The sequence below is a fragment of the Patagioenas fasciata genome, chromosome 7 (genome assembly GCF_037038585.1).
Source record: "Patagioenas fasciata isolate bPatFas1 chromosome 7, bPatFas1.hap1, whole genome shotgun sequence".
NCBI classification, from domain to species: domain Eukaryota; kingdom Metazoa; phylum Chordata; class Aves; order Columbiformes; family Columbidae; genus Patagioenas; species Patagioenas fasciata.
The window spans coordinates 32,758,622-32,773,540 of record NC_092526.1 but is presented as its reverse complement, the minus strand read 5'-3'; the positions used below and the strand labels follow the sequence as shown (position 1 = coordinate 32,773,540).

The following is a 14,919-nucleotide window of genomic DNA, read 5'->3' as shown; positions in this document are numbered from 1 at the left end:
TTACTTACTCTTCTGGAATATGCCTCTCTACTCAATATTAGCTAGGTATGTGAAACTCTAAAAGAAACACCACTTTTAATTTAAAGAAATTCAGGTTACTGTGCCATAAATATAAATTATGTAACTCTGCTCCACAAATTATTTTGTTATGACCTATTTCAGCTTACCTAATGGTACCCTAGATTTTGCCCCCAACTTGCAGCAATGATTTTGAATCTTGCAGTACAAGAGTCACAGTAAAATGAATATAATTCTTCTTTTCCCTTAGAGAGCCAGAACCATCATCTCACTACGTGCTATCCAATATCTACCACTGATACATTTTTCCAATTTACAGTCTGCATTCCCTTTTACTCCCCTGCACTTTCTCCGAACCCACCTTTCAAACAAGGTATTATTTATGGATAGTTAATTCAAAGGAATCCTAAGCAGGTAACATAGCTGTAAATAGTCAGAAGAATCTGAAAGGAACTCAGGGAACAGTATCACACATGGACTGTTGTCCAACACATCTGCCATGATCTGGTTGGTAGAAAGGATACTTTCTCTAACAGTCTTTGTATTGGCAGCTCCCACACACATGAACACAGTCTCTTGTGATTCCTGTATCTCATTGCAATGCATTGTACATGGGTCTACAGGAAAAAGAATGGAATATTGAATTCCAACAGGATTTGAGCACTCACATCCCTCCAGTGCTTTGAAAAACAATTCATTATACAGCTAAAAGCCAGACTGAAACAAGTGTACTCCACACTATGTATTTCTAAATGCTTGCTCTTGAAAAAAAGGTTTTAAGACCTTGACACCAAAATGCAAACTTTCTGTCTTAAAGGGGAAAAGCACCACTTTCATTCTTGAGGCAAAAAAGCAGATCAAGCAAAAAAAAACTTCCTGTATACACAGCCTGAGTAAAACAGTAACTGATAAAAAGAACTGTACCTGGTCTAACAAAATGTCTGTATTCTAGTTAAAGTTACAGTCACAGATATCATGAATACTAGCTTTCACTGAGAAACAGTATCAGGCAAATCTAGTTATTTGCCGAACACTTCCTACTCAGTAACTGCCACCCACCAGCATGTTGCTCGCATAGTATTTGGTTTGTTGGGGATTTCAAAATACATACACTTAAAAACTAACAGAGTTATGACAGTTGAAGGGCCTAAGAAGTTAGTAAACATTAAAAAATAAAATAACAAATTCTAAAGACCTGTTGCAACCGCACCCAGCTGTCAAAAGCCTGTGTTTACAGATTTTTCTGTTCTGATTGCATTGTAGATGGAAAAGGGACAATCAGATTTAAGTACTTTCACTGACACATTTCAAGTATCTTTTTGCATGACCTTCTAACAGCAATTACATCAGATCAAAGAAAGGAAAAGCACAGTTAACAGGTTTAGCAATGGGTTAATTCAACCATGAGTAAAGAAACTCATCGAGTTCAGCTTTTGAATATAATTGAGTAATAAATAAGCGGCTGCTGCTTTTAGAAAATACAATAAATGTACCGAGCAAGTAACATCTTTATAACATGTTTTTAGAACCAGCTGCTACAGCAGCGTTCACTTAGGCTTATAAGCAAGTCACAATCAACACTGCTTAATTCCTTCAGGCAAAAGTGGTCTTTTTTTTAGAGCACCACTTAACATTGTGTCTTGATCCATAAACAAGGGTGCAAGCGCTCTCTTAACATACCCCAATAACCTAAACGAAAACAAAACAAAACAAAACAGTTATTTCTCTTTGATAATTAGATCTTGCTACCACATCAAGGAGGACCAGATTCAAAATGAAAAAAAAAAAAAACAACCCAGCTTTTAATGCAAGTTTTCTTACGCAAAACATCCAATACTTTTTTAAAAAATAATCTGAATTCAAAATACAACTTTTCTTTCAGAGATGGCGTCCGAGTGAACATAGCAGGAAGAGCGCAACAGTCTACAAGATGACTAAGACCTGATCCTAACTGTTATATATAATAGTTCCTCTCCAACTATTAAATATCCTTCATATCAACTTCAAACAAACAAGGTAATTAAAAAGAAAACAAAAACTTAAACTTCAGTAATTTTTAAGAGACCTATAGAAAACAAAAACAAAAACAACTTTTCTCTTGAAGGATTTATGTACAAAGCACTCTTTGCAAAGCTAAACAGCAGCCTGGCAGTGGGACAGCAAAAAAACCCCATGTAAATACATTACATGCTCTGCATTGTGGATGTTATCTTCACTTGTTGGAATTCATCAGAACGAAAGCTCCTACATCAAATGCTTAAGTGATAAGTCCAGAATAGTCGCCCTAAAACTAAACACGAACTACTGTTATCATTTTTTTTATGTAGCCACCAGACAGAAATTCACAATGCAAACTCAGTGTGAATACTATGAAGCTTCCCTATGTCCTTCTTTACACACTATGACTCAAAAAAAAAAAACCCCACACACAACAAACCACACACACCACAAAACCACAATAAACCCACAATGGACTAAGTGTGCAGGATCTCATCGTCACTATTCAAAACCTCAAACAATCCAGCAAACCCCAAACGAATTAATATAAAAGCCACTCCCAGGGCTCATCAGCCAAAGCCAGCATTCTGTTCCATAGTCATGTCAGGTTGTGGAACAAAAGAAGCATCAGGAGCAGCAATGGCAATCTGCTGCTGCCAGGAAGAGCCATTCTCCTTTCTTTGTGCTCTGGGCTCCAGTGAACACAGCAGTTGACCAGAAAAGGCATCTTACCTCAGCAAGTGAGAACTTGCCAATCTAAATGTTCATTACACAGAACCACAGAATGTCAGGGACTGGAAGGGACCTCAGAAGCTCATCCAGTCCAATCCCCCTGCCGAAGCAGGAACACCCAGATGAGGTTACACAGGAAGGTCCAGGTGGGTCTTGAATGTCTCCAGAGTAGGAGACTCCACAACCTCCCTGGGCAGCCTGTTCCAGTGTCTGTTACCCTCACTGAGAAGAAGTTTCTTCTCAAATTTAAGTGGAACCTCTTGCGTTCCAGTTTGAACCCATTACCCCTTGTCCTATCATTGGTTGTCACCGAGAAGAGCCTGGCTCCTTCCTCCTGACACTCACCCTTTATACCTTTGTAAACATTAATGAGGTCACCCCTAAGTCTCCTCTTCTCCAAACTAAAGATCCCCAGCTCCCTCAGCCTTTCCACATACAGGAGATGCTCCACTCCATCATCTTTGTTGCCCTGCGCTGGACTCTCTCCAGTAGTTCTCTGTCCTTCTGGAACTGAGGGACCTTCTAACTAAAACATACCGATTTACTAATACATAAAAGCCAGCCCTGAAGAGATGACAACTAAAAAAAAAGCAGCTGTAGGTCTCCTTACAACAGAGATTTGCACATGCAACAGCACTGTCTCCTTCTAAACTAAGAACTTAAATTTAGAGAAAAATGCAGCAAACACTTCTCCAGTATCTATGCACTGCTTGCTTCTCAAGGTCACATTTGTTATTGTGTTGCGAATCAGAATTCAAGAGGCAACAGAACATGAGCATCTTTCAGGAGGTGGCAGAAAGTATTTGAATACGAGACAATATCACCTACTGAGACATGAGTATAATCTAAAGAGAGCAATAAAAATTATGTAGTATTAGAGGACAAAACACTGGAAAGAAATTAGCTGAAATATTGCTTAATTTATGATACACAGGTTATGAAGCAAATTAAGCTTGTACAAGCACGTGGGTGGCTGATGAGCTTAATTTGTGTTGGAGACTAAGTGATTTTTTTTTTTTCAATATTATTTATAAAGTGCTCCCCTGCTTGTTACTTTTTGGTATTATAAATTTCTCTCAAGATCTTTGGAGAATAAACAAGTACTGTGAACAGCCAGAGAGTGGTTTTTAGACTTGCTCGAAGAACAAATGAAATTATGCAAAATACAAAAAGAGACAGATGGAGCATCTATACTATAAGACGCTAACATGGGGAAAGAACCCACACTATATATCCTCAAAGACTGAGTATAATGAAGAGTTGAAAGTTATATACCCTAAACTAACAAAATAAAAAGTCTGTTGTCTTCCTATCTGAAGTGAGATGAAAATGAGCACTGTGCTTTTTAGTGGCAGTCACCAAGAGAGCTGATAAAATGTTTACAGTGCAAGTACTTTTGATTTAGCATTACGCTAAATTTTGAAATGCATCACAACAACCAAAACCTATAACCAGTCTGAGCCTGGTGATAGGAATATTTTACCTTTTGCCACAGGAATCCAAATACCACGTCCAGGCTCTAAATTTTGTAATGTGACTTGCAAATCTGTAACCTAATTTTAAAAAGAGGAAATATGAAAACATGGCTTTTGAACTGTTTGTTCACAACACACAGCATTTATATCTGCATATTTAAGTAATAAACTCCATCTACAATTTGAATTCTCATTATTGTCTTTAAGTTATTACTCCTAATTCCTAGATTTTTTTGGAAGGCCCAGTGAAACAATACGATAAAATTCAAGCCATACAGAATATCTGAAAATACTCTTACAGCTCTATTAAAGCTAGGCAGACATATTATAGAATACTACGGTTCTTACTGCACCATCAGCTTTTAACCACTATCACTGCACTGATCTTTAACTTAATGGTACAATAAGACATACAACTTTGTCTCGAGAAAATGCCACAAAACATCGTTTAATCTATTACCAAAAAATCCATCACCGCATACGGGGCCTTACGTATGTTCCTGAAATTCCACAGCATTCCTGATTCAGCATGACTGTATACAGACAGTAACAGTTCTTTTTCTAGAGGATATTTTCTTTTATTTATTGAAATTCAAATGTATAAACCTCAGCCTTTTAAAAGTAAGCTCTCATGTGACTTGAGAAAAACTGGAGGCAGGATAGGAACAAATAAGAGATGAGCACATGTGCAAGCATGGTCCATTCTTTTCCTGTTACCCACATATAACTGAGACTACTGCTGAAATGCAATGCCTTTTTTTTTAGCAAAGAATCTGCTGGTTAAACACATGCAACGTAATTTCCTGCTCTTCATCCATCCTATCTGTGCTTATAGTACTTCCTGCTAAAGGGGCAGAATGTTATGTATAGCAGTCTACGTATCAGATGAGATTATAGAAGTAAAATGCTACTCTGTTATTCTACCCACAAGAGAGAAAAAGTGCTTCTGCTATCTTAATGTATTTTCTCCTTAACTAGTAGGTCATTGCTGGATTTATTAAGGAAAAATAAAATAATAAATAGTAATTAAGCTAAAATTAGATATTTCTAAAGGCATAGATGGAAACTTCTAAATCTGTGAAAACATCATAGCTTTCCTCAGGATGTCTACACAAGGTATAACAAGGTTTGCACATTGCTGACTTGTGTAGAGCAGCACTGAGCAAATACAGACTGAGAACTACTACACTGTGGCACTAAGTTTTGCATACTTTCCACATTAACTCTTCAAATAACTCAAAACTCACTAAAATATTCTGCTTCAAACTACTGCAGAAGTGAGTTGCAGAAATGTAGTGAGTCAAGTAAAAACCAAAAGCATTCCTTACAGCTTTCAAGTGGTGTTCACCGTATTTTACCTGCTCAGCCACTCTGTCTCTCTCCAAACTAGTTAACATTTTCTGTCTCAGTGTAGTCTGGTATTTTTCAGTCAACTGCTTCAGCACTGGTTCATAGGATGCATAATGTGTCTTCAGTCTGTGAACAAGAACAAAAACGATTCCTTAAAGATGAGTTAAATCAAAGATTTATGTCTGTATAACTTTTTCCTCCACAAACAAAAGAATGAAAGTGCCAAAAGGTCAGCACAAAGGAAACAAAATGCATTTTAGTATGTAACCACCTAACTGGAATACCACAAGAAAGCAAATAAAAAAAGGATCAGTAAGAGTTATCATAGTTTTGTCATATCTTTTAAAACAATCCATCCAGTCTTGACATGTACTTAGTCCTTAATATACATACTGCACATTAATTTTTGTTAACTTCTGTTCTCTTGCAGATGATATTCCATTGGAAGAAAGAGAACTACAGCTATGATCTGAATACCAACTAAGTTCCTAATCTACACAAAACAGGACTAACATGATTTCCTGTTCCTTTCTTCACTCCACATTACATCTAGAATACTTAACCACTTTAATTCTTTGGAACAACTACAAGTAAGATACATAATATCTCAAGAAAAACACAGGACACCAAGCTTCAAAAATACTGCATTTGACCAAAAGCTGACACAGAGGATTAGTCAGTGAACAGTGCTCCTCTTGCATTAGCATGTGTGGTTGAAGATATAGAATATGTAGTTGCTATAACATGCATTTATTGATAAGAACATTGACAACCCTAATTCCTGTGACTTGTTTAGAATTGCAGATGTAAGCAACCCCCCAGTATTTGGGTTTTGATGGTTTGCTTTGTTGTTGGTTTGGGTTTTGTGTTTGTTTGGTTTGGTTGATTTTAAAGTGCTGACACAAACATGTGCAAAGAAAAGATTCTAAACTCAACTCTCCACCTGGTCCACTCATCCTCAAATGGACAATATAAAAGTTCTATTTGTGGAGAGAAAGAAGTGCAACAGTTAACAGAACTTACAGAATTCCAGAGTGACAAAGTTACGGAATTAAATACTTAAAATTAATTTAACTCTACCAATGGAATACATTGGGCTTATTTGCAACCAAAGCAAGTTACCAAATTTCATATTAAAAGTTCAATATGCAAAAGGACAGAAAATACCAGCTATGGAAATCACAAATGCCAAGGTTCTGAACTCAATGCAACACCAGTTACCCTTACAATGCATAAAGGACCTAAATCCAGAATTCACTATCTATTTTCAAATACTAGAAATAGTATGCATTTATTAATGCCACATCACACTATGGAAAATACATATAAAAAAACATTAGAAAGTGTTTGAGACACAGCAGAATGGTCAGAGGGAATTGCTATTTACCAGGACACTAACTCAACACAGCCACCTTTACCACTTCAAATTCCACAATGTTTTCTCATCACCAGGCAACAATTGAATGCATTATCTTTAATGTTAAATGTATGGTAATTAAAATAATTTTTTACCTTTTAATGTCAGAAATAAGCCTCTCTTTCTCCTGGCTCACTCGTTTATGATGCATTCGATGGAAGTCACGTTCTTTCTGCATTTTTAGGTAAGCCTCCTTTGCTTTGCTTCATGTAAACAAACAAAAAAGTAAGAGAGAAGTATTATTCTCCTCCTATTAATTGCTCACCACAGTATGTTGAATACACATAGAAGTATTTTCAGACATGCACATGCCTACTGTGTCCAAGTTGGAAACTCTTGCCTTGTGGTAGAACACTTGTACTTCAAGTCTCTTTGCTGCCAGCTGGTGTACAAAACTATGGGTACTCCACACTATTACCTTTCCTCTGTTCCTTCAGATAGAATCCACAGGAATTCTGGCATTATGGATCTCAGATATCAATCTTACCTTAAGACCAAGGGGCCTTGTGGAAGTACGCATTCAAACTACAGGTCATTAGAAAACAATACTCTGTTGTGGGTTTAAAATTCTACATGAAAACCTATTGAAATACTGATTTTTCCAACATCTAGAGTGTGTCTGGAGTCCAGCAATATTGTACATGCTAGAAGGACACAGAAGGATAACTGTATCATTGCCTTGCAAATACATGCACTTAGAGAACTGCTGGAAAAAGAATTTGCTAGAAAAGTTCTCAGCTCTGATCAATCATGTTTGCATTCTGTGTCCCCTGTAACAGCAGGAAGGAAAAAGAATTCAATTCAAAACTAACTGCAAACACACTGATAATCTTCTATTCTCTAAGCACATTTTACACACACATAGAGACACCCTGAGATAATCTGTTTCATTAACACAAAACACTCTGTATATATTCAATACACTTTCTCCTTGCCTTTACTGATATGGGTTTGGCAGGAAAGACTAGCCGATTAATTGTTTAATCGCAAAAGATGCTTGCAATTACCTTGCATGGAAATATGATACTTGTTCTTCACAAAAATAAAGCTCATCTCTCCTCCAATGGGAGTCGAGTTTGGAAAACTATGACAGGGGAACATGTCAAAAAATCACAGGTCCAATAAAAAGACCTGTAACTGCCAGTGCATTATATTGAATTGTACAATTTATGTTTACTATATATGCATTTGCTATATTTATTAACTATACAAGCTACCATATTTATATATGTACATTTATATATGAATTGTTGCTTGCAACAGGAACAGTTAGAATGACCTGAAGAACAGGACAGTGATTTAATGCCACTATATTTCAGTCAAAGTAGAGAAAAAGCTGGCAGCAAAATAAAAACAGGCAGGGCTGCCTCTGCAGCAACACTGCAAAAAGCTCAAAGGAGCTGTGGGCATCCGCACGCTTTGTGTGTGCATGTGCACAAATACCACTAGTTGTGAAACAGAACAAGTCAGGATGTTGCGATGGGATACAAAGTACAGATTAATGATTCTGCTCAAACTCCTGCAAACAGGGAAACATTTGAGAGGTAAATGAATCAGCGGTCTCAGGATAGTTCTGTGGAACAACTGCATCGTGACACCACTCACAAAATCTGACTTGCTGTAACATCTTGAACACAAAACCTGCCCCTTCAGAGCTAAGCAGATGACTTGTTCTAAGCATAAAAGATGTTGCTACAGCCATAGTAAAGCCAATATCCATTTATTTTAGTTAAGATATATGTCAAAGACTGCAGGTCTCTCCATTTAAACATTTCTCAAGCAAGTAGTTTCATAGAAATAGCAGAAGAGGACAGGGTCCAATAAATCCAAGTAGGGATTTTCAAAAAGTGAGTTACATGCCCTGTTTCCACTGAATTTAAGTGGGACTTTATTTTCCAAGATGCTGCAAGTTGTAGCCCTAGAATTTTAATAAAAATAAAGATAGAGTAAAAGCATGAGAGTATGTTTTATAAAACTATCTAGTTTTACAGCATTTTAGCAGTAAGTATGTTAAACGTACCAGGTAATTAAACAGATGTATTTAAATACGGTGCACAATACAAAAACTTCACACTTTTTTAATGGTTTAGGCGGAGAAATATGTGCAGGTATAGTTACCTTTCCGTGTAGGACATCAGCTGAGAATTTTATTGCTGGTGATAGCTGTAACAGTAATAATAAATATGATTTCCAGGATTGCTTTATATTTTGACTGTTACTGTAGCTGTAAACCGGGTATATATTTGTGAGCATGCTTCCAAAAATCAGGACGGAATGATACCTTCAAATGTTTAAACTTCCCAAGTGATGTTTGTGAAGTCGGTTATGAAGCTCAGATAGAACCAAAGTTTTGTACCGATTTTAGCTACCTAATAAATTCTTAAGTGTTTAAACTTACAAATATCCCAGTTAACAGTCTCTGTGATTAACAGGAAATACCATTTTTTTTTACCTACATGATTAAAAACAAAGGCAATACAAAAGGTCTGGCAATATGAAAACATCAAAATATATGGGATTCAAGCTATTTAAAAAACCAAAAACAGCCAGCCAGAGTTCAATGCTGCTTTGAAATTACAAACTGTTATTCAACTCATAAGCAGCTGTTACTAGAATATTAAATGTTTGAATGACACAAACCATCATTGAAGACAAAGAATTAAAATTAACCAGTCTCTTGTTAGAGTTCACAATTTTCAGAGATATTGTTTTCAAATTTTTCTTGCACAGTGGAAAGAAAAGTCTAAGCTTCCATTTGAGAGATGTTGCAGCAGATAACATCCCTTACCACTTAATCAGGGCTCAACTGTAGCCTTCGAGAAAAAAAGGAAGAAAGGGAGCACACTTAAGGCTTACTTTAACTACTACCACATAGCAAACCAGTGTAAAATTAGTTTTCATTTCTACCACAATGTCTGCCTTTAGAAACAATTCAAATCAAGATTAGTAGTGTACCTAAACTTTAAGGTAATAGCTATCACCAGTTCTGGAGTAAAATAATTATGGTGTTATTTATTTTAATATATGCATTCAGGCATTTTCTTACATTTCAAGATGCCTTCAGATTTATTAAAAATACACACTCATTGTATACAGGAAGTAAAGCTGATTGTGATTTTCTCTTTAAATAATGAAACATCACAGTGAAATGAAACGAACAGCCAGCGACCTACCCCACTTGCCCACCTGCTTGCTATGTGGGCCAGTAGATACTGTATTAAAATACAATTACAGTTAGCTTCTAGACACTGAATCTCTTCTACCAATTGCTAAACAACATCAAAGCAGGAGGTAATTGGTTGGTATCATTTATCCTGGGCCTACATGCTGCCTAAGTCTCAACATTTCTGCAAGATGGCTGTCAAGAGCACCAAGCTCAGAAATACCCAATGTGATTAAAAGCTTTCTTCAAATACACATCACAGAACTGTCTCTCACAAAAACTGACAGTCTTCTGACTAATTCACAGAGCAAAAGAGAAACACTGTTTGCTCACAAATCCTTCATTTCCAACCAGTCAAATCAAGATTTCTTCAGTACTCTTAGGCATTCCATTTTCAGTGTAAAATGGTGAATTATCTCTCAGAATATTTGAAAACTCAAATTGTCCTCCAGATAATTTTAGCTCTTGCTGGAATATTTGCTTTATCATAGCAAGTGTACTGACTCCTGTTAACAGTCACTACAGTAAACGGATTAAGTATAGATTATGATGATCTGGTTTTATCCAAAAGACACAAAACCACTTTCAACTCTCAGTATATACAGCAGAAATGCTCAATTTTACCCATTATTCCAGAAACAGTGCTGTTTTAATTCATAAATTATTCAAAATAAACAAAATTAATTTCACACAAGTGCTGAACTTTTAACAGTAGCATCACTGAAAACTTTGAAAGTCATTTGAAATAAAGAGGTAGAAAAATTACATAATGACTATTAAAACAAACTAGGTTTCACATCTACATATACTCCACTCTGGTAGTAGTAGAAAAACTATGAAAATAAAGCTCTCCCTACACATGGAGAAAGGAGGACACATGCAGAATGGGTGCAGTATTTAACAACAAATGTAGATGAACCGAATTTAGCCACTTCTAATTTGTGTCACATATAACTCCCAGATCTCTCATCATCCTCTCGAGAACACTGAGCAGGTGATCAACCATTTGTTTACCACCAGCATAACATCATTGCTATTTTAGGTTTCATAAAACACTAGAATGTAAAAAAGCAGGGCACAGGTTCTGTTCAGGGCTTTAATTACTTTTTGCAAATTTCACTTCATGGGTGTCGAGAGTTTTATTTAACAGATAGCCTGCAGGAACCCAGCATATTGCAATGTCTTCTCTCTTCTGCTTTCTTCCTCTCACACATTATTATTATATTGTCTTTCAGCCTTTTAACTAGGCATCTGCTATAAAACGTTTTCTGGTACCCTTTAGAGTGTATAGATATTCTTATGGGGAAAAACCCAACTCATTCATAACCATAGTGAAACGTTTTTGAGCCTTACATTTGCAACAAGCCCAGGACAACTCCAGTGGTATGGCACACCACAGCCTGGCCCTACAACAGTCATCTAGTCCAGTTGCCTGACCAGCCCAGCCACCAGCTTTGTTGCCCTCCTCTGGAGGCATTCAAGGACTATCACACCCTTCTTCAGTTGCAGGGCCCGGAATGGCACACAGCACTCAAGGTGAGGCTGCACCAAAGCTGAATTTGGTGGGACATGAAATCAAGTCATAATTTGTTCAGATTACCTTGTTATAGCATATTCTGCTTCACACAGGGAAAATAAAAAAAAAAAAATGAAAGAAAAATAAGTGAATGAAATTTAAAAAAAAAAGGAAAGCCTGTTAAAATTGCTACTGGCAATAATACATTTCAGGAGGGCTGGATTTTGTCCTCCTTTTACTATACATTACTGCATCTTACTCTCCCACTCAAGAGGGAGATACAATCCCTAACTGTCCACTGCCCAAAGAAGCTGCAAATGAAAATAAAGGTGTGTTTTCTATATGGCACATCTCCCAAAGCAACAGTATATTTAGACTGTACAATATTTGACTTGATTATTAAAGCTGTTTACATAACTATTACACTATGCCAAATTAATTTAAAACGTAATAAATCATTGACATTGAAAATACAGTAATTATTAGCAGCAATTATTACTTAAGATCTGAGTAGCTATTTTTCATATAAAGGAACAATCTAAATGAAAATTAGTATCTTGAGCAACCTTGAGGAAAATCAAAGAGATGGAGTTCACATTTTTTTACAGCTCCGTATTTTAAAACAAAGCACTTGCAAAATCAAAGCGAGTGCATGATTAGGTGAATGCATATATATGCAGACAGACCATTCTTCAGGAAAGGTTATGTTACATGTAGTTCGTTATTGCATCTCTCCATTGCATAGGCTAAATATTTTAACTCTCCTGAACAAAGTACAACCAACTTGTAAAATCAGCTGCTACAATGTACATACAAGTATAATCAATGATGGTAATTTACACTGACATACCATTTACCACTAGGTAGGTCATAGATTTTTTGCAATTCAAAAAGTTAAGGGTGTGTACTGACTTTTTTTCCTATGTTGATGTTTCATCGTATCTGTAATTTATAGTACTGTATTTTAACACAAAATGCACAAAGCCATTTATTTTCTAGTTCTACATATTATATTCTCATGATTCTTTATAGTAATTTGTTGTGATTACTGGATATTGAAAGCTATTTTCTATAGTCAAGTAAATACAAATAAAAGAAATTAAGATTTAAGTTTCTCATAAGGCTCAGAGAAAATTGAAATTTAATTACAAATGTCACTTAGAAGCAAAAATATGTGCAGTCAGCATAACAAACAGGAGCTTATTATTTCTATTAAGTACTTGCATTTACTTTATCTGGCCATTTACTACCACATATCAAAGTTTCATTAAAAATAAATAACATACTTTGCAGCAAGTTTATAGCTTTCCAAATCTTTCTTCAAAAGCATATTCTCAGCCTCAAGTTGCTGGTTGCGGGTATACACAGTTGGAACCAATTCAATATCTTTAGCTGTGAATACACCTCTCTGTATGAGTTCATACCTAGTAGAAAATAAACAGAGAAATATTTTATTCCATGATTCCTTTATCTCACTTCACTGAAGTCTCCCTTCTCATGTTAACGTTTACCTAAACTGGAATCACAAAGATTTTTATAATCTCATTAGCAATTAACAGTACTACCCTAACACACTGTGTTCTATTTTACTGCTTTTTATTCTGAAGTGTATTATTCTTCACAATATTCAAAAGACATGCCCTGTATAACATGGTACTCAATTTAAACAATTGTTCTTTTCCTTACTTTCTTCCAAATAGCTTAAATAAAAGAAAACAAAATAGTTTTGTTCAAATAACATTTGTATATACTCACAGTCCTTTTTATCTCATATGCTCAAATACACGAAAGATTATTTTTTTCAGGACTCAAATAAGATGACAAAGCTGTGGATAACCTGAATTGATAATTCTATGAGCTATCTTCAGCATAGAATACAGAGCTCACCAAGGGAAATTTCCTCATTCCTTCATGTTTACTTTTGTTGCTCTCTCCATATTTAATTATATTTACCAATATTTACTTATTTTACCAGGCCCCAAGAAAACACGATTCCACAATGTAGAAGCCTGCGTGCTGCTTTAGTTAAGCATACAAACTAACTTGCATTTTGAGAAGTAAAAGGGAATCTGGAGCATCATGTAATGCTGTGTAGCAACCTAGACAATAAAGTCTATTAAATCTCTTATCTTTGAGGACTATCCATCTTTTGGTAGGTTGGCAATAAAAGCTAAGAATATCCTAACAGGCAGTTAAAAGGACATAGGCCTTGACACTATTAATTCTAGGCTTAATTTAAAGGTATTTATATACAGAGCAACTTAAAGTACCTAAATATCTTCTATACAATAAAAAAAGTGTGGTGATATTTCAAAGGATTTAGAAAAGCTAAATTTGATCCAAAAAATGTGACTGTCACCATACAAAATAAATGCTTCTGCAGGATCATGGTTGGTCAATGAACAATCGTAAGTTACCAGTATTTGTTGAAGCATCTCAAAGAACATCGAGATTCAAGTCTACATACACAAGTGTAAGACGCTTCTGTGCAAACAGATATTGCAGAGGTGATTGGAGAATCCAGAACATGTTTGTATGAAACATCTATTTCTCCATTTGCTTCTGTCCCAGAAGACAGAAAAGCAAGATCTTCAGTTGGTATAAACTTTTATAGATCCACTGAAGACAAATACATTGTACATTACTGTAGCCAGCATGCGTCCAATGGATCTATAAATCACTTCTGTCACAAAGACTACAGGCCCACAATCATCTTCCCTACTGATCTTAGCCACAGCTGGAAGATGTTCTGGGTGTGAACTCATTAGAAGGAATAATATGAACATTATTTGCCTCTTCAACAGAAACTATATTGAATCTGTGCATTTTTTTTCCAAGTAATAAAAAAGCATGAGAAGAACAGCAGTCATTAGAGATAAAAATACTATTTCCTGCACTTGGACACAAGCAGCAGATTTGAAAGCTGAAGACAGTAAGCACAGCATTCCTAAATCAATAGAACACCTTGCAGAAACAAAGTGTTTTTAGAGTAAGGGGTTCTTACTTGAGAAGCAAATATTACTTAACATTGTCCAAAATAATTAAGGGGAACATTAGAAAAATCTTATGTTCAAATGACTTCCTATTGGCAGCTACTACTCTGCATTCTTTGAATACTTCTAGTAATTCTCATCCATATAAATCAAGCTGTTGCTCACACTCACCATCAGCAGATAAAAGGTTTTTGTAAACTGAACATGTCCAAAGCAAAATTTATTCTACCATTGCTTCATTTTTTAAGCAAATGAGA

General features: G+C 35.8%; 1 protein-coding gene across 1 annotated transcript in view; it reads right to left on the bottom strand.

Annotated features, from left to right (window-relative positions):
• The window catches only part of LOC136103181 (sperm-associated antigen 16 protein), a 50,956-nt gene that overhangs the window by 22,183 nt on the left and 13,854 nt on the right, over positions 1–14,919 (bottom strand). The window contains exons 5-8 of the mRNA XM_071811280.1: positions 12,956–13,093; positions 7,086–7,193; positions 5,582–5,699; positions 4,232–4,301 (exon numbers count right to left, since the gene is read on the bottom strand). Of these exons, the coding sequence (XP_071667381.1) occupies positions 4,232–4,301; positions 5,582–5,699; positions 7,086–7,193; positions 12,956–13,093 (434 nt within the window). The remainder of the gene's footprint in view (positions 1–4,231; positions 4,302–5,581; positions 5,700–7,085; positions 7,194–12,955; positions 13,094–14,919) is intronic.